Source organism: Myotis yumanensis, unplaced genomic scaffold (genome assembly GCF_028538775.1).
Source record: "Myotis yumanensis isolate MYYU_CA2020_CCGP unplaced genomic scaffold, mMyoYum1.0.hap1 SCAF_12, whole genome shotgun sequence".
Classification (NCBI taxonomy): Eukaryota; Metazoa; Chordata; class Mammalia; order Chiroptera; family Vespertilionidae; genus Myotis; species Myotis yumanensis.
In genome coordinates, this window is record NW_027223763.1 from 19227929 (window position 1) to 19248824 (window position 20896).

Consider the following 20896-nt stretch of genomic DNA (forward strand, 5'->3'; position numbering starts at 1 on the left):
TTTTTAGTGGAAATATTGTTACAGTCTTTAAGAAAGACGTGGTACTTGGAAATAGGTCCGAATGACACTTTTATATTTAGAAATTAGGGTTTCAGTTTGTTGAAACGGGAAAGGGGAGACTTTTGACCTAAACTTTGGATTGAGAATAAACATTGTGTGGAGTATAAATAGATACACACCACAACTGCACGTACATCTACACAAATAAACACACACACACGTATGGATGCATATACCTGTTTCCTACAAAACTAGTGTAAGTAAATGAGTGTAATCCTTGGCAGATGATAGTGCTTCAAGCATACGTCACATTTTCTTATTTTGATCAAAGCAGTGGTTTACATGTATTTTCCTAATTTGTATATGTACAGGGTGTCCCCCCAAAATGTGTATATGCTTTAACATCTGATAGCTCAACTTTGAAAATGAAATGTATTTTACTAGACATTGCCTTTATAATTATTCAAAGTGTGTGTATTCATTTGTTGGGGACAACCTATATATTGAAATGAAATTTTCCTCAAAAGACGAAAGGAGACCTAAAGTCATTAGGTTTGATTTAAAGTTAAAGTTAGATTACCTAATTCATGAGCCAAATTCCAGCTGATGAGTGAGTTTTAAAAGATTCCTAAGAGATTAAATAGCTTTTGTCTTTTCCTTGCTGATGCCATGTAGCATAGATAAAGCATTGGTGTGGAGCTGGAGTAACTGCTTGCAGTTCTGAGAGTGTGTGCTCCAGGAAAGCACTCAAATAAGTTGAAGATCATTTCATTACATTACATCCAAGGTCAGAAATTGTAGCGTTGGGTATTTAGTATTCCGAGCTGAAGTGGAGTGAATTAGGAAAATGAGAAGTGAGGGTGAAAGAGGACAAATCTTACGGTTAACTAAAATTGCAACCGATTTCTCAAGGCTTAATTTAGTTAAAAAAAAAAAGAAAGCATCATAAAAACCTACATTCATGATAGAATAGAAACTTAAGTAGTGGCAGGACACTTTTTAATAGCTTGATAAATAAGGCCAGTGAGTTTAGAAATTTGAGTGTCTTTGATATAACTATAAATTCACCAACATCTCTAAATTTTTACACTTGAAACACCCAGAATGTCACTTAAAATTTTTTTCTCTTCCCCTTTTAGAAAATAAAGTTTAACCACTAAAATGATTTCTCAAAGCCTAGAAGACTGGGGAAAGTTCTGGGGACTGCGATTTCCGTGAGCAAGGCAGTGGTGACGGGGTGTGGTTTCCTTTGCCCAAAGTAGAGCACGGGCAGGGTCAGCCTCATGGGACAGCACCTCCGGCATTCCTTCAGGCTTCTCTTCCACCTGCCCCTTCTCCATGGCTTCCTCTGCGTGTTTCTCTTTCTGTGTCTGAGTTTCTGTTTCCTTGTGAGTCTTGCTCCATTCATTCACTCTTTCAGGGAATTCTTTTCCTCCATATAAGTTTTGTATCCGTTTTGTTCTTTTCTCTTTTGGGCCTCTGTTCTATATACCAACCCCCTCTCCACATTTGTTTCTTCTTTTTCTTGACTTTTCTTTCTTTCTTTATTCTTGTTTATTTTTCTAAGCCTATCCCGAGGATATGTTTCTTTAATTGATGAGAGAGAGAGAGAGAGAGAGAGAGAGAGAGAGAGAAAGAGAGAAAGAGAGAGAGATGAGAGAGAAACATCAATTGGTTGCCTCTTGTATGCGCCCTGACTGGAATCCAACTCGAAATCTTGTGGTGTATCGGATAACACTCCAACCAACTGAGCCACCTGGCCAGGGCTTCTCTCTCTCTTTTGCTGTCTCTTTTGTCCTGTGTTTTGTTTTGTTTTTAAATCTAATCTTAACCACCCATAATGTGAATAGAAGCTCCTCCAACTTTTTTTAGCTGATGAATTGAGGTTCCTAAATAGTTTTATTTTAAATTTTGAATGAAACAGATAACGCTTACTGTTATTCCTTGAATATAAATTTTTATTTAGGTAACTCTTAGTGTGGATTTTTTCCCACCCTAAGTTATACAGCTTGTGATAGGAAAATTCTACCCTGGTTGAAAAATATAACATTTAATTTTGTAATGTTGATGTACATAATGTGTTTGTGAATATTCCATGGTTTATATGTTAAAAATACCCAGACATAAATTCATTTATTTATTTATGTATTTATTTATTTTAATATATTTTTATTGATTTCAGAGAGCAAGAGAGAGGGAGAGAGAGAGAGAAACATCAGTGATGAGAGAGAATCATTGATGGGCTGCTTCCTGCACACCCCCTACTGGGGATCGAGCCTGCAACCTGGGCATGTGCCCTTGACCGGAATTGAATCCGGGACCCTCCAGTCCACAGGCTGATGCTCTATACACTGAGCCAAACCAACTAGGGCTAAATTTAGATATTTATACTTTGTATAGAGAACATCATTTATGTTTAAAAATACATTTTAGGATATGACTTTTCTAAAAAAAAAAAAATGAAGGCTCTCAAGTTATTTTCAGAAATTATAATTTGTGAATACAAATCTGGTCTTATTTCTGAAATTATATATGCTTGCCTATTTAGGTATATATTAACTGAGCACTGTTAGGTTTTGGGGAACAAAGAGGAGTAATACAACACTAGCCCTTTATTCAGGAAGTTGTCTCAAGAACTATGTGTAGAGTTGATTTCTGATTGTGAAACTCTTCAGTTTCATTGATTTAGAACTTACATTCAAAATATGACATTGACCTTCCATATCTTAGAAACCTGTTACTATTATTTTTTTTAATCTCTGCATTGTCTTCCATGCTTTGGTGGCATGCACTGAAAATTAACTCTTCTGTTTGAAGCTGTAATAGTCAAGATAGAAGATGAACTTTTTATCTTTAAGTTTACTGTAGCATTGATCTCTTAGTGACAGGATTCTTCATGAAAGATAAAGGGAATGAATGCAAGCTTGTGAGCCTTGAATGAAAATTAATATTTAAGAAGTCATGTTATTTTGTGTTGTTGTTTTTAATAACCATTCTTTGCTTTTGGATGTTTAACTCACTGCTTGGAGAGCATATTTCAGATTTAAGTGAAGAATAACTTAATCACAACATTGCAGTTCATGTTAGAGTTGAGGGTTGCAATGTGGTGTTTCAGTAGTCACCAGTCTAATTGGTTGTATTTTTGAAATGTTAAATACTAGCTTTGCATGGCAAGAATTCTACACATTTATGAGAATGATATATTCTGAAAATAAAAATTTTTATATGTGGGATTATTTGTGATGGTGGAAAATGAGAAAAGTTAAACTCAAAATAGAATGTCAAATAGCATTGAGGGAGAGCATAATTTTAATTACTGATTTAGGAATAACCACTACATTAATGATTATTTTTTATTTACAGTCAGTTATAACTTGTCACAAAGCTTGTATTATAGAAAAAAGTATAGAAATTTCCAGCAGAATACCAGATTTTTATGAGTATTTTATTATGAATTATTTTAAATAGTAAAAGATGTAAAGAATACCCATGAGACTACCCTCCAACTTCATAAAACATTACTTATATAATTGAAGCCCATTTTGTATCTCTTCCTGACCCTTTCCCCACCCACAGTAACTATTATTCTGAGATGGGTATTTATCATTATCGTAACATTGGGCTTTTATTATTGGTTTTGTAATCCTACTGATGTCAAAAGGAAAACATATATTGAAAGTAATTCCTATTTTAATTTGCTCCTAATTTATCTATATATAATTTAGGACCTATTTTTATAAAAGTCATACTTTTTCTAAAGTCATCTATATTTGCTAATTGACAGTAAAATTTCAAAAGATTTGAGGTCAGCTAATTGATTATCATTATTTTGTTTAGAAATATTTACCAGATTATCCTATATAATAAAAGGCTAATATGCAAATTGTCCCCTCAACCAGGAGTTCAACTGGGAGTTCGATCAGGAGGCAGCGAGGGTTGGCTAACCGCCCACGGTCCCTTCCCCCAGCCGGCCCAGCCCAATAGGCCCTGATCGGGGCAGGCTGGCCAGACCCCACCTGTGCACAAATTCATGCACCAGGCCTCTAGTAAATTATAATTTCAAATGTAAATTACCATAATATGACAGTTCAGTCTTAATGATTATGTTCACTTTGACTGCTTTTTCTTAGATGTGACAATAAAAAGCTCTTTATATACTAGTAACAGCAATAATTAATGCCTAATTTTATAAAGTTGCTTACAGTTTTCACTGCTTTAGTCATTATTCCATAGTTTGCTTTGCAATGTTGAATATCCTATTTTGTCTTCATTATATTTGAATACATATGTGTTTTTATTAAGTTGTACTTTACAGCTAAGTAATCCTCTCTTTTATTTCTGTGCAGATTATCATCTGGTTGGAGAAGATGTTAGACAAAATAATTAGCATTTTCATCATATTTTTGTTAGTAATAGGAACCCTTCTTTTAGCCCTACTCCTGACTGCAAAGGTAGAGTACAATAATTACTATTACCACTAGTAAACTCTTAATTGTTAGAAGTGTAGTATGGATAAGAAGCTGATAGACAGTATGGAAAATGTCATTTTGCTTGTAAATATGTATAACTGCTATCACATAATTTGTATTACTGGTTTTGCCATGAATTTTTTTACCTAGTATATTTTTACATGCATTATTATTTTATTATCATCAGATCCTCAGATGTAAATACAGATACAAAAATTGAGATACAGAGGGACAAGTGGCTTCTTCTGTCAGTAGGAAAACTATAGTCTTATGACTCCTAATCTAGTTAGTGCCTTGTTCACTAGATCAGAATTTTTTGACTAGCTCCTTCCTTCTTGCCTCATTGGTCTGTCTGCTGATATACCATAGGTCTTTATTTCTCACTCTGCAGGTCCTTCCAGCTTACATTTCCTCTCCCCTTCTTTGTTCAGACTGCTGTAACAGAATGCCATTGACCAGGTGGCTCGAACAACAAGGATTTCTTACAGTTGTAGAGGCAGAAGCCCCAGATCAGGTGCCATCATGGCTGAGTTCTTGGTGGAAGGCCCTCTTCCTGGTTTGCAGATGGCTGTTCTTTTCTTTGTATCGTTATATGGCAGAGAGAACTGTCATCTGTCTCCTGTACTGTATAAGGGCACTAACCCCATTCATGAAGGGTCCACCCTCATGATCTAATTACTTCCCAGTGGCCCCACCTCTTAACCATCACAATGGAGGTTAGGATTTCAGCAAATGAATTTGGGGGAATGCAGACATTCAGTTCTTAACACTCCTCTTTCATCTCATCAACGAATATCATTGTGCCAACTAAATGGTATCTATAAAGAGATACATTTTAAATTCAAAGGCATTAAAAGATTTGATAGTAAAGGGATTTTTAAAAAGATACACCATGAGAATATAAACATAATAAATCTGGTGTGATTATATTAGTATCAAGCAATTAAGACAAGAAACCTCACTACACACAAATAATGATAAAACAGTACTGCAGTAAGATACAACAATTATGAATGTGTATATTCTAACGATAGCTCAAAATACATGAAGCAAAATATTCAGAATTCGAAGGAGAAATAGACAAATCAAAGATTATAGGTAGGAATTGACTAATACTCCTCTTGCAACAATTGGGAGAATAAATAGGTAGTAAGAACAAACAAGCCTTGAAAAACAGTCAGTATGACCTGACAGTAGCAGAATCGTGTTCTTTTCAAGTAAATATGGGATACTCCCTAGGATAAACCATATGCTCAGCATGCTAATTTAAACAAAGTGAAATCATATGGAGCCTGTTTCCTGACATTGGCTTGTTCCTTTTTTTAATCCCTCGTTTTGCTGATTATTGGGCAAGGTAAATTTGGAGTAGTTTCTGTTTTGTTTTTTTTATTACTGAGAAACCTTACTCAATTGCTTATATTTGCCTGTGTATCTTGCATTGTATTACAATTCTTTAATCTCTTGTAGTGTTGATACTGCATTTATATATGTATATATATGTACATACAGACACATATGCATTACATGTATTACACATATACTTAGGCTATATACATGTGAACTATATTTATATATTATTGTGTATATGTGTTTTTGTATGTATCTATTTACATATTTTTTGCTTAAGTAAATTGTTGAGTTTCTTGAAGGCAGGGACCTATAATGTACATTTTATTTTCCATAGTGTGTGTGATAGAATATTATGTAGCAGCTGTTCAGTGCATATTTCTAAATTAACTGCAACTAAGATGTATAATTATCTGACTCTAAAATATTGCTCCAATAATAATTGGGAGAATAAATAGATAGAAAATTAGAAAAATAAATGTAGAAGAATAAATGTTTAGTTGGGTTTATTTTTTAATGAGATTCTTTTTATCTCATTTGTGATGCAGGTACATCAGGAAAGTGTGCACATGATTGAAGTCACAAGTAGTTTGATTAATGAAACTCTAGCAAATCACCCTGAGTGGGCAAAGTAAGAATATTGTTTGACAGCGACAAAAATAGAGTTGGATGACCTCGGCTCAGTATCTGTTTGCATGAAATGGTCTTCATTGATGCATTGCCTTGGAAGAGAAAAGATAGGGTTTGCTAAAGCTCTGATGAACGCTGTCATTTTTGCAAAAGAATTGCATGTAATCTGGGAGAGGGGTTGGTGGGGAAGTGCTTAAGATTTTGGAAACAATTTATAGTAAATGATACCTTATATCTGAACTGAGAGTTACACTTCATAGCATGTTTATAATTTACAAAGTCCTTTCACCTGCTTTGGGACCTGTCTTCCTCCCAGTGACTGTGCAGTAGGTTGAAGAGATTATATCCATTTTACAGATGAGGAAATAGGATTGAAGGTTAAGGAACTTGAAATTATAATCTACCAGCAGAGTCAGCCCTCACATCCAGTGTTTCTGATCAAGTACCATTCCATGTAGGAGAGTTTTAAAAAGCTGTTTCATGAAAGGTCTGATTCTTTTGCAGCTAATTAGTGAGGACGAATATGCATTAATAGTAATGGCTTCTTGCACATCTCAGTATTCAGTAGATTCCTGTCCTGATGAAGGCGATTGACCTTGTGAGAAATTCTGTGGATGTTCCTAGAGGGGATACAGTTAAGAATCCATCCGATATACTTTCTTCTAATATGGAGCACATTTTATAAGTCCTGTGTAGGCGCCCTGACTTCCTGTGGATGTGCTTGGTGAGCTGGTGGATAAATTAGAAGACTTAGGGTAGGGTCACCCTAGCAGAGCTTCAAAGAAAATGCAGTCAGATCACATCTTAATTCTTGTCTTGGACAATTCTATTAGTCTGGAACCCACTTTCTACTGACTAGAAAGTATATCAAAACTTGAGGGGCCACATGGTATGTTAGAAAGTTCCCTTTACTTCTGTATAATTGTTGGGGCTGTTCTCTTGGAAGTTCATATTGTGAAATAGATTAACTTTTACCCAGAAAGGTGAGGGCAGGCCAGTCCAAAATGTAAGAAGTTGGTTTCCACTCAGAGTAGAATTAGTGATTGACTGAGGTAGTGACTATCCTAATGAAGGAGCTCAACATAGAGGCTGTGGTTCAGCGGTTCTCAACCTGTGGGTCGCGACCCCTTTGGCGGTCTAACGACCCTTTCACAAGGGTCACCTAAGACCATCCTGCATATCAGATATTTACATTACGATTCATAACAGTAGCAACATTACAGTTAATGAAGTAGCAACGAAAATAATTTTATGGTTGGGGGTCACCACAACATAAGGAACTGTATTTAAACGGCCAGAAGGTTGAGAACCACTGCTGTGGTTGGTGTACGATCAGTTGGTCCCAAGGTTGCTCAGGTGTTTGTGGCCCATGTAATGTTGATACTGCATATGACACACACACACACACACACACACACACACATATCTTTGACGTGGCCTCAGGATAGCTCCTCTTATCTGTTGCTGTGATGACACCTATGTGAGTACATTGGTCAAGTGTTTCCACTGAAACCAGCAAGACTTGTTATCAGGCCCAATAGATGTTTGTTAGTCATTAAGGATCTATCTGGATGCCTCTACAGATCCTCACACTATCTCTACAGGATATAATCTATAATAATAAAAGCATAATATGCTAATTCAGTGGTTCTCAACCTTCCTAATGCTGCGACCCTTTAATACAGTTATGAATACTGTTATGAATCGTAATGTAAATATCTGATATGCAGGATGTATTTTCATTGCTACAAATTGAACATAATTAAAGCATAGTGATTAATCACAAAAACAGTATGTAATTATATATGTATTTTCCTATGGTCTTAGATGACCCCTGTGAAAGGGTCGTTCAACCCCCAAAGGGGTCTCGACCCCACAGGTTGGCAATCCACAGGTTGAGAACCGCTGTGCTAATTGGATTGGACATCCTTCGGACGACCTTCCAGACGAAGCCAGGGCTGCGAGGGAAGCCTGGGTCCCGGGTGCCAGAGGGAAGCCAGTGCTGGCAGCCAGGGGCAGAAAGGCCTACTCTTGCATGAATTTCGTGCATCGGGCTCTAGTTTTCCCATAAAAATGTAGTACCATATAATTGACAGTGTTCAACAGACCCTTCAAAACACTTTAAGTCTGTAAATCCTAGAGTAATTTAAAAGCTACTTAAACTAATTTCTCCTAAATCACATCTCTTTAGAGATTCAAATTTCCTGTTCAGATCCTTATACTGTAAGATTATTACATTTATAAGTATCTCTAAAGTTTTACTTGCTGAGAAGTACTTGAACTGACTGAGAATTTGCAAAATGCTTCACAAATATTTTGTTTCTGTGGAGTGTATGATGAACTCGTTAATATTAAAAATTCAAACCAATTTGTGGATGTCAGCATCTCTAGTACATAACATTGTGAGGAGCAGTTAAGAGAATTGTTTAAATACAGATGGCTGGGCTCTAGCCCCAGAGTTCCTTTTTCAGTGGGTCTGAGTTTAGGCCGGGTTTCTAAGCAGTTGTGATGCTGCAGGTCCGTGGACCACAGTTTGAAAACCTCCATTGTGCATTCCAGATGCTGACCATCATTGTCCCAGAACTACTTCCTCTGGTGCTGTGTGAATAAGGCAGGTGACCCAGGACTGGAGGGGCAGAGAAACCTGGCAGAGCAGAATGAGAGAGCGGTTGTGGGGGAAGTGGATACAAAAGATAAGGAAGGCTTGAAAATAAGTCCCGAATATTAGAATTAGGCCAATTAGGCCTGTAAGTCAAGGATTCCTGTGTGTGATTCATTTGTATTTCTGTGTTAATGGCTGTTCAGGAGTTTGTCAGTTCCTGATTGTTCAAGTACATCAAGTTCAAAAAGTTATGGGTGCAGTACACTAAAAGTGTGCTAATTGTTCATTTTCTTTCTTTCTTTATTTAAATTAGTTGGCTTCCTGAGGCTCAGGTAGTCCAAAGAGCCCTCAATTCTGCAGCTAACAATGTCTATCAGTATGGACGAGAATGGATAACCCACAAGGTAAGGGAAGAGCCTCTCTTTGTGAATTTCTCTTTGCAAGTTCTTCATTGGCAGTGATTTCTTGCTTCGATAAAGCATAATTTCCGTTTGCAAACAGGTTTATATCTACAAGTCGACAAGCAACATACAGTGAAATTAGCCTTCTGCATGATCATACTGAATAGTGCTAGTAGCCTGAACAAGCTCAGAAGTTGGCCATTGCTTCTTGTTCGAGGTGGATCTGACTCATTATTTGTGCACTAGGAAGGAATGATCACTAAGCTTGGTAGTCAAATAAGGTTCTCAGGGGCAAAGAAGACAGAAGGAGTAGCCTGTGAGGTAGGAGGAAACCCAAACTGTGTGTCACAGGGGCCTAGAGAAGAAAATGTTTCAAGGAAGACTTGGCCAGCTAAGGCTTCACACAAGATGAGTACTGACTTGTCATCCCCATTTCCTAGGTGAGGCTATTCGCCTTAAGTCAGTCAGTTCTCAAATGGCATTGTGACTGCCCTTAATGCTTTACTGTTCTTCTTGGGCAAAGAGCATGTCACAGCCCACCCACAGTATGTGTGCTTCCGTGATCCTGTTAGTAGACTCCGTGCACTCTGGCCCCATCTTCCCAGTTTTATAACATGCTATAAAATTGTGCTAAACTCTCCTTTACTGTTGTAGTTGTGGTATTTTAGTTATTCCCTGTCGTGCTTGGAGTGAGCCTGCTGAAGGAGATGCCAGTTAGAAATGGTTCTTTATTGCAGTAAAGGCCACTCTGCCGACAATCTAGAGAAGGGGCTGTCAGTAACCTAAATTGTAGAACTCTTCTGGTTCAGGGAGACTTCACGGGCTGATAGGAAAGTGACAGAAAGAATTGTGAATAGGAAGTCTGTGAGTCTTTGACAGTCATACTATGCAAAAGACACATTGAAAGAAATGAAAGGAAGTTAGCCTAAGGTAATTGTGGTTTTTAATTATTTTGGGTAATTTGCTCTATTAGGTGTTCTTTGTTCGTAGGTTATATAGGCTTGAGTTGAAAGACTATGAGAGAACTTTACATCCTGAATCTGCCAGTTGTCTGTGTAACTCTGAGCCTGTCATAGATCCTTTTTAAATCTGTTTTCTCAAATGAATAAAGGTGATGCCAAAACTATTTTCTGTCTAACTCATGGAGTTGTTGTAAAGATCACATAACGTAGGTGAAAGCCATTTGTAAATTGTACAATGTGATGAACAGATGAAGGCTTTGATATTCACAGAGTTGTATTTGAGTAAATCAATTAAATATAAAGAACAACATTGGGCAGATGTATTTGCATCAAATATGTCTAAGAACTGGTTTAAGCATCTATAAGGCCAGCATCAAGTGAGCAAAAGGTATGAATAGGCCACACTAAAGGAAATACACATTGAAAACCAAAATGGAAAATGGTCATTCTTGTTGCTAAAGAAGAAAAGTATAAATAATCAGTTATCACTTCACACCTTTTAAATTATCTAAAAATCAGTTATCCATAAGGCTTTGGGAAAATTGGTTCACTTAGACTAGTGGTTCTCAACCTTGGCTGCACATTAGAATCACCTGGAAATCTTTTTAAAATCCCGATTTCTGGGCCCCATCCTCTGGAAATTCTGTTTCTTTGTTTCTAATGTTGTGGCCCCACCCCATAACAAAGAAACAGAATTTCTGGAGGATGAGGCCCAGAAATCAGGATTTTAAAAAGATTCCCAGGTGATTCTAATGCAGGGGTGGGCAAACTTTTTGATTCGAGGGCCACAATGGGTTCTTAAACTGGACTGGAGGGCCGGAACAAAAGCATGGATGGAGTGTTTGTGTGAACTAATATAAATTCAAAGTAAACATCATTACATAAAAGGGTACGGTTTTTTTTTTGTTTTTTTTTTTAGTTTTATTCATTTCAAATGGGCCGGATCTGGCCCGAGGGCCGTAGTTTGCCCACGGCTGTTCTAATGTGTAGCCGAGGTTGAGAACCACTGACTTAGACAATGTTGGAAAGTGTTAATTGGTATGATCCTTACATTTAACAATGCAAGAACCATTAAAAATGCTCATTTCCTTTGACTCTTGCACATTTATCTTACTATTAGAAATAAGGAAAATATTGTGTATTGCCGGGGTTCTTGTCCCAGCATCAAGAAGGGTTCGGCAATCTGGAGAAGGCTGCGCGTAGATTACATAGGAGTTCAGAGACTAATCAAGAGTCCGGAGGTGAAATATAATTTCGTAAGGCATTGGGGGTCAGAGGAGCTTAGCTAAAGGAGCTAACATCCAGGATCTTAAGTCTAAGGTCTTAGGTTCTCCTTGTCCCCAGGACCCCGTGCTTTTTATTAACACAACTTGTCCTGAGGCGAGGCAGAGATATACACTTCAAAGGGTCAGGTTTGGTACAGAGTCCATTGTCAGAATGGGGGAATTAGCCTACAGCTGTTCAGGTGTTTGGCCAGTAGGAGGCAATACCATGTAGATTAAGATGCCCTTTAACTGTCTGGCAGCCAAGAATCAATTTAATGTATCCTATTCAGGTTTGGCGAAATGCCTTACTCTGAGACCCAACATCTCTCAGCAAACTAATAGGCATATTTGCGTTTATAGCTAGGGTTCTAAAATGTCACTTAAAGTTCTGTGGCAATTCTCAATAATATGATAAATGTAACATGAGACTTCAATATAATGGGTGGGCACTGGGGTCACATGGAAAGATTTTCCTCTGTGCAGATATGATCAGAGATCCCTGTAGTCATGGCTTTATTTATTCCCTTCTTTTACAGTTTGAAGTAACTCTCCTTGAGACCTAAGGATAGAGGAAAGAAAAAAGAAGCAAAAGATGAGAGGGAGGAAATTTACTGGGAATATTGAGGAGCAAAGTTTATGAAAAGAACATTGTGTGGCTAGAGGCAATTAAATAGTCTGGAGCATTTAATTTGATTTGAAACAAATGTAAAGACCCAGCATGTATTCATTTTACTGGGTTATTGCTTGGTATATTAAATCAGATTATATCTGTATTTCTTCCAGCTTCATAAAATTCTTGGAGATAAGGTGAACAATACTGCTGTGATTGAAAAGCAGGTACTAGAACTTTGGGACAGACTGTATCATTCTTGGTTTGTAAAGGTAAGTTATTTTAGCTAAGGATTTCAATGGTAAACTAATAAAGTCCTTTTATTTTATAGACCCAATGACTAAGTAGGACTTTAGTAATACTGGAATTTCACTTATTGACATTTTTAAGCTACAGGGTCGTAAACCTTAGGCCACAAAAAGTCAAAGTGATTGATGGTTAATCTCCATGGCAGAGTCTACCAGTCCCTCTGCTGTATCAGTATTCTGTCATCTGTTCGTTATCATCTACAGCATCTCATCATCTAGACTAGCTCTGGGCAGGAGAAATGTAATGCAAGCCGCCTAATGTTAGTTTTTCTAGTGGCCGTGTTAAAAAAACAAAAGTAAACAGGTGAAATTCTTTATTCATAGCTCTTTCCAACCCAGTTATTCCTGCCTTCCTGCCAATGCAGTTTTCTTCCAGACTAGTTAGACTCCCCTCTTGTTTCTTTTTCATATTCTTCCCCCCGCACTGCTTTATTGATAGGTAATTGATACATAACATTGTATTAGTTTTAGGTGATCTTTTTTTCATATTCTTTCTGTTCCCTCTACCCTCTTTATCTTGTACAGAAGATTAATAAGGGAGAGGAGGAAAGGAGGAAGAAAGCAAAAATGAGAGAGAGCAAAAAAAAAAAAAAAAAAAGGCAGAGGGATTAAAAAGGGGGGAAATAATAAAAGTAAATGCTGTGTTTGTGTACAGTTGAATATACACTGAGGAGTAAAGTGTGTCCACAAATGTACTGAGGAGAAAAGCACTCAAGCTAGGCTGAGACTCAGTAACTAGCATATTAACAGAAAAATACTATCTTTTAGGTCTTTAGGTGGAGTTCTTAATTGATTTCTTAAATAATGCAAAGTTTTTCACTTTTGTGCATTTACTAAAGTGCTCAAGTGGACCTAAAACAAAAGAGGTTATTTATACTTTCTGTTCTTGAGCTTAAGATGGAGGTCTCACGTCTGAACTGTTTTTTCCATAGAACGTAACGCACTCTGGGAGGCACAAAGGACACAAGATGCATATAAACCGTCAGAACAGCTGGCTGGGAGACATTCTGGACTGGCAGGATATCGCGTCCTTCGTCCACGAGAACATCGAGACATTTCTTTCTGTAAGAAATAGTATTTATAGTTAAACTGGACTTAGAAGTAAAAACAAAAACATTAATTTTCAGTCTTCTTTACCCACTTAAAGGTCTTTATTTATCCTGTTTTTAATGCCACAACATTTGACGTTTTGAAAATTCTAAATGCTCTAGAAAGATGTCCAAAACCTGTAAACCTCAGGTGTAGCTGCCCTGATCCTGATGCCTGGAGAGTAACCAAGAGATGCTGAACCAGGGAGCATATGCATGATGCTGTGGCTCTTAGACTCTGAGCTAGGTATCCTTCTCCCCATAGGATGCCCAGAATGGCCCCAGCTGGACCACTATAGGGGGAGCTGCCTTTCTGGTGGGTGAAGCCCTTTTGGCAGCTGGATATATGGTTTTCTCCCCCATGCACCATCCACCTCTGCCTTTGTTTGTTTTTTGTTTGTTTGTTTGTTTGGTTTTTTTACAAAAGGTTAGAAGGTGGCAAGGAACAGCTAGCAGTGCTGCGAAGTTTTAATGACTGCTCTTCATTCTGTAGTGTACTTTTTGGGGAGTCAGCCTGTGGCTTTTCACAGAGATGAGAAAAATGTTACTGTGAAATAACTTGCACCAAATTAACAAAAATCGATATTTGAAATGCTAGATTTTTTCAATTTAATTTTTATCCAAATAATAGATGAGTATAGTTGAAAAGCCAAAAATGCTTTAAGATTTATTTTAAATGCTTTAGGTTTTAAGTGAAAAAAATAGCAATTTTTTGTGCTTCTCCACTTCAGTCTCATTCTCCAGAAGCAGTTGTCAAGTCTTTTATTCTGTTTTATTTTATCATTTTATTTTTAAAATATATTTATTGAATTTATTGGGGTGACATTGGTTGATAACATTATATAGGGTTCAGATGTATAATTCTATAATACATCATCTATATATTGTACAGTGTGTTGTGTTCACCACCCCAAGTTTAGCTTTTTCTGGGTGTTTACCTCTGAATTTCTAAAATCCTGTTTACGCTGCTCTTTCTTGGTTTTGCACTTTTAGATATTATCTTTTGGCTTTCCAATATGGAAGATGAAGGTAAAGATGTGACTTTCTTTCGAGTCCCTCGGTGCTCTTCTACTCCTCCTTTGGGGTTTTCGTACAACTCCTTTGGTTCCTCCCCCCATTCCTGCACTCACACTTTCCCTTCCTCCCATTCACCTAATAGAGCTATAACAGTTTGAAATTGAATCTATCTATTTCTGCCATCATACTTTGCCCAACAGCTCTTTCTTATATTCTTTTTTTTTTTTAAATATATTTTATTGATTTTTTACAGAGAGGAAGGGAGAGGGATAGAGACTTAGAAACATCGAGAGAGAGAAACATCGACCAGCTGCCTCCTGCACATCTCCTACTGGGGATGTGCCCGCAACCAACGCATGTGCTCTTGACCTTCCGGGACCTTTCAGTCCGCAGGCCGATGCTCCATCCACTGAGCCAAACCGGTTTCGGCACTTTCTTATATTCTAAACCTTCCTTCCCAATCCTCTTGAGTACACAGAGAGGTTACTATTTGATCTTGGCAACTACCAGTCTACAATTAATGAATTCAGTTAATATCTTAAGAATTACCACAGGGCATTTCCTATCAGTGTGACCTAGAAACTATTCAAAACTTAAAAAAAAAAAGATTCCAGAATGACTGAGGCCTCCAAAAGAATGCCTGTCAAAATCACAAGTAAGGGCATTGTTGGTTTGTCTCTGGAATCAGTGCCATTATTCATTCATTCCTTTACCCCGCAGGGTCAAACAGTCAATCATGCATATTTTTGTAGGCATTGTGAAACATTTTCAAGATTTTATGTAAGGAGTTTTTGTAAATGAGACCAGCCTGCCAAAGTTCTCTTATGAAGGCAGAGCTGAGGTTTTCAAGAAATGCAGAGGACAACAAAATGCGCTTTAACAAGTGGTACATTTGAGGTAGGAAAGAAATGGGTAGGCCTTTCATAGCACAGATGGTGTAACTTGAACATATGACAAAAAACAGCTGCTGTTTTGGAAAGGGTAGGCACCAAAATAAAATCAGACGTTATGAGTTCTGGTCTCGGCTCTGGTTCCACATATTAGCTCCCTGCCCTTGGGCAAGTTTTTTTTTTAAAAACTCTGGGCTTCAGTTTGCATATCTATAAAATAAAGATGGTTCCATCTGCATTTCTTCTCAGTGTTGTGAGGTTTATAGGATGAAAACTAAGGGTATTTAAAAAAATTTTTAAGTTTTTCTGGTCATTTTGCTTCCATGTTTGATATTACTCAGGGAGAACAGAATAGACATTATCATAAAGGAATTAAGTTTATGAAGAAATAGGGAATAGAAAACATATAGGTGTGCTATTAGTAATATACATCACCCTTTAGTAATATTTAACATATATTAATAAACTTTATTTTAATATCTGGTTTTAGTAAAGTTGCAGGTGATGGATCAACTGAACTCAGTAGTTCTTAATAGAAGGGTCATCGTTTATGTGAGGAACGATTTTCAGCTGCAGAGCTCTGCCCCTGACCCTGTCTGTTCATTTCTTTTATTGTGATTTTAGTGAAGATGCTCTGGTAGTTGTAGATGAAGTTAAGTTGAAGGTGGAAAGAGGGAAGGAAGCAAATAAAACAAACGCTAGATTTTCGTGACGCGCACTTGTGAGCCTACATGCTAAGGTTGCACTTTGACATATTCTCCTATTGGTATTATTCCTATGCATACTATTTTTACAGTTATAATCATGCTGTCTATAAAATTTACCTATCCTGCTTTTAAAACTTAGCATTATATCATAAAATATGCTCCAATTGTCATAATAGAGGTGATTTTAATGGCTGCCTAATATTATCTGGAGTAGATTCACCATAATTTGCGTAATCATTTTCTTTCCTAATCAATATTCAAATGTTTTCAGATGATTTTTTTTTTCAGTTCTTGCCCTTTCAGTTTATGGTACTGTATTAAAAGCACACAGATACCTGGAGAAACTTCTTTCCCGAGGATTAGTTCTGATACTCACTTTTCCTCCTCGCAGATCTTGGAGTCTCTGTGGATTGTTATGAGCCGAAACGTGAGCCTGCTTTTCACCACTGTCACCACGCTCCTGACCATCCTCTTCTACAGCGGCACGGCCCTTCTCAATTTCGTGCTCTCTCTGGTATGTGCCTACAGATAAGAACACATGACAGTTCCTTCCACAGTAATGCACATTCTTGGCACCCTTGGTGTTTCCTTCCTGTAGTCTCCAATGTGGTTCTTTAGGAGATACTGTCCTTTGTTTTGCAGATCATTTTCCTGACCACACTGTTTTATCTGTTAAGTTCCAGTGATGAGTACTACAAGCCCGTGAAGTGGGTGATAAGCCTGACACCACTGTCTCAGCCAGGCCCTTCTTCTAATATTATTGGCCAGTCTGTGGAAGAAGCTATCAGGTAGGGATAAGATTTACGCTATTCTTCTTTTCATGAGAAGCTCGTTTGGTTTCTGTCTTGAGCCTTCCTGGTAACGTTCAGTGCTAACCTAGTGAGGGAACTGCTGATGTTTTAAAAAAAAAAAGTATCTCCTTTTGGGAGGATAATATAAGCAGTGGAAATGTTGGTAAGAAAAAAATTCCAAACAATTCCAATATCCTACTCTCAAGCCCATGGTTTACAAAGATTCATGGCCTGTCCCCCTCGGCCTTTCCTTCGAAGGCTCTTGCTCTAGGTGCCAATCATCACATTACTTGCTCACTCATATACCTCACCTTCTCTCAGAACCCTCCTTCTGTTCTCAGGAATTCCAGCTCTGTTCTGGGAGAGCGTCGATGGCCTCCTGGGGTCTTCCTCTCCCTCCGCAGCCAGGCCGGGCCTCCTGCAGGGGGTAGTTTGGACACTGGCAGTGCGGCGTTTTGGGTTATCTTTAAGTCATAGTCTCTGTGTGCATTGTAGGTTCTGGCCAGAAACTTCCATCATGTTTTCTGGGATCCATGTATTGCAGGCTTGGCTTCTGAATGAGATGCTTCTTCAGCATTTGTTTTTCACATGCTCTTTCCAGGTCACAGGCACCTGCCCCCCCCCTCCCCTTTTCTTTTTTCTCATTTCCAGTAGGGAGAGGCCTTTTGAAGCCTCAGCCTTGTCCCTCATTGCTCTGAATTTATCATTAATACTTTATCAGATTTTTACTTTTTTAAAAAAATCTTTCTTGTTGACAGTATTACAGATGTCTCTCATCTTCTCTCTTTTTGCCCCCTTCCACCCAACTCCCACTCCACCCCAGGGCTTCCCCTACATGTTTACTTTCTATGACTAGCTACCCATGTTAACTTCTCATGGTGTCCTTTAGAGCTCCTTTTTCTAATAAGTTATTGGCCAGGTGGTTGTAAGCTTCTCTTGAACAGTGAACTTTGGCTGGCATTTCTACATACTTGTAAAATATACCATTGCTTGGAACCAGTCTTCTGCAGAAATCTTGATTTGACTGATAATCCTGTGTGGCTGAGCTTGGCTTCTTTTTTTAATGTATTCATGTACCAGCTAGTGAAGATACCCCTTGGATCTTCAGAAAACCCTCCTCATTTAAATAGGATGGGTGCTCCTCAAATATCTTCTCTCTGGAAGCTTCAGTAGGTTTTCTCCCTTTTTCCTTCTTGGCAAGGCCTGAGTAAGGTCTTCACCAGAATCTTGAATCCTTGATTAGAAATCAAAGTGGTTTTTTTTTTCATTTTGGATAAAAACAAAAAACAAAAACAAAAACAGTTCTTATCTACTGTGGTGCCCTTGGGTATCCAGGGAGTAGGGGAAGGATTCATGTAAAGGCTCTAAGTTTGGGAGCTTTCACGGTGAAGCTGTTCCTCGGGAAGAACCTCCTGGCCTTAGCAGCCTCCTCAGCCTGTGCGACTCTTGGTTATCATCTTTACTGAGTAAGCGAATGATGAAAACTCCAGCAATAGATTAACTTTAGTTTATCTAAATGCCATCTATCTGCCAAAAAAAATTTTATTTATTTTTTTACCAAAGAAGAAAATAACGTTCTATCTTCCCAGTAGAAAAAGCTATTGAATCCACCATCTCAAAGAGTGGCAGAATCCTCTAGTCAGTTGACTTAAGCCAAGATTTACCAAAAAATATCTACCTTGTCCATAGAGAACTTCAAGAAATGTGTTAGTTTATTTTCCTAAAGTAATCTTTATTAGCACTGACTCTTTTTCTCACAAAAGCTTTTCTACCTTCAAATCTCAGTTTTTGAATTTTCCCTTGTTCTGCTTTCTTTGTGAACCACTTGCTGACCGTCCTCTGAATGTTGGTCATTGAGTCACCTTTTTTTTTTTCTCTCTCATGAAAATCAAGTTATCCTTTGCTTTAAACTCCATTCTCTAATGTCATGGTTGATTGGAATTGATAAGCAGAGCTATGTTTTGCTCCAGGATAATGAAAGCCCATTATTCTTCTGGTATTCCAGGAGGAGCCGGTTCGGGGAGAAGTTCATGAGTTAACTTTGTGGTTCTGTTGAGACTATTCAGATGGACACATGAAGCTGATGGCTGAAAATTCAGGTCTTTGGCTCAGGAGGGAATTTGAGATTAGAAGAGTGGAGTCATCTACAGAGATATGAGGAAATCAGTGTCTTTCTACAAATGAGATTTGCCTCATCAACTTGAGTTTGCACACATTAATCATGCACTCTAATAGTAGCCCATGTCTTGGTTCCAGAGTATACTTGGACAAAACCCATTCATTTTATCATCTTATTTTTAATACAGAAAATATTTTTTTAACAATCCTTAGTACCATCCTAATGGTCTCAAAACTGACAGGTTTTTGTGAGTCTGAAAATAATGGTATAAGACTAGAGAGCTTGTTACAGCCTGGGCCATTTTTCTAACCACAGCTATATCAGGTTATATAAATTAAAGGTTGTAATTCAGGGTGATTTTTAGCAGCCTTAAGTGCTTTCGGTCTATTTTTTTTTTCTGGGTCAAATTCAAGACTTAAAAATGTATGGGTTTTACATAGATGCCTCTGAAGATCCTTCTCATTTATATGAGGGCAGTGGGTTCTAGTTCTAAGGGCTCCTGTCGAACTTTTCATTCTGAAGGATTGTCTTCAAGATGGAACTTAGCTCTTCATGGAGAAACATGTTAAGAGGAAAAGTATTGTACAGATGATTATGAAAATGCTATTATAGTGTGCGGAGAGTGTAGTTTAGTTTTCAAATTATCAGTGATTAACAGACTTCATAAGCATCAATCATTATTTATCATCGATGCTGCAGTTAAGCCGCTCATTAAACTCATTTTATGTGGTCCATTAATAACTTAAAGGTGGAATTGAAATTGGGAGTTAATTGCATGACCAGACAGTGAACATGTCTTTGTTCTTCAGGCTTTGCCTTTCGAAATATGTGGTTACTATATAATCACCGTCTCATTGAATTTTTGAACCTTAATTGTTATTCGCAATTCTGAATAAGCAGTCTAAATCAAATGCATTTGTGGTTGGGTTTTCATTTCATGGATTTTTGAGTCAGTGGCATGCATCCTTCATTCCCAAACCATTTTCCTCCCCTTAGAGCATGTTGTGTCCTGAATGTTTGCATCATACCCTTCCTCCCTGATGCTCCCATTATGCTTGCTCTGGTGGAGATATTGCACATTACTAAGTTGCATGTTCCACGGCCTCAGTGCAATTTAGTGTGTGTGATATTTTCACATGAGTGCATGCACACGGGTATGGCTCTTGCTTGTGGGATTGCAGCTTTTCAGTGCCAGTGGGTAGGATGTATGTATTGTGAGATTTTCATTTGGAAAGTGAACATGCTTCCCATGTCTATCCCCCAATTTTGGAGGATTAACAGTATTTGGGTTTTTTAAAAAAAATCAGTGTTGATCATTTAGTAAATCAGCACTTTCATTTTTTACTTGGAGCAAAGTGAATTTTCATTGGAAAGAAATTCTCATGATTTAAGGTTATAAACATGTATTTTGAAATGTGTAAGGGAGAATTTAAAGCTGTTAGAAATTGTATTTTCATTTATTTGAAGAGATATCTCCTAATACTGGAATAGAGAGACAGACTTTCTTATGCATAATTGGAAAATTAAATTAGCTAGAGTTCTTAAATAATAACCAAATCAGTAAATATAATGCCTATTTAACCTACTTGGTTAAAGATTGGTCTAATAAACCTTACCATTTACTTCTTTAAGTTTCCAAGGAAAATGACCTTAAAACACTTTTGTCTTGTATTTAATTTCTCATTGTGTT

The 20896-nt window shown here is 37.6% G+C and overlaps 1 protein-coding gene across 3 annotated transcripts in view; it reads left to right on the forward strand.

The window, feature by feature from the left end:
- TMEM245 (transmembrane protein 245) overlaps window positions 1-20896 on the forward strand; it is a 66674-nt gene that overhangs the window by 23670 nt on the left and 22108 nt on the right. For 2 of the 3 annotated variants that reach the window (XM_070430951.1, XM_070430952.1), the window contains 7 exons: window positions 4347-4451; window positions 6365-6447; window positions 9362-9452; window positions 12460-12558; window positions 13527-13658; window positions 16688-16810; window positions 16939-17084. In XM_070430951.1, the coding sequence (XP_070287052.1) occupies window positions 4347-4451; window positions 6365-6447; window positions 9362-9452; window positions 12460-12558; window positions 13527-13658; window positions 16688-16810; window positions 16939-17084 (779 nt within the window). Of the gene's footprint in view, window positions 1-4346; window positions 4452-6364; window positions 6448-9361; window positions 9453-12459; window positions 12559-13526; window positions 13659-14675; window positions 14712-16687; window positions 16811-16938; window positions 17085-20896 lie in introns of all 3 variants that reach the window. The other variant, XM_070430950.1, reaches the window with a different exon arrangement.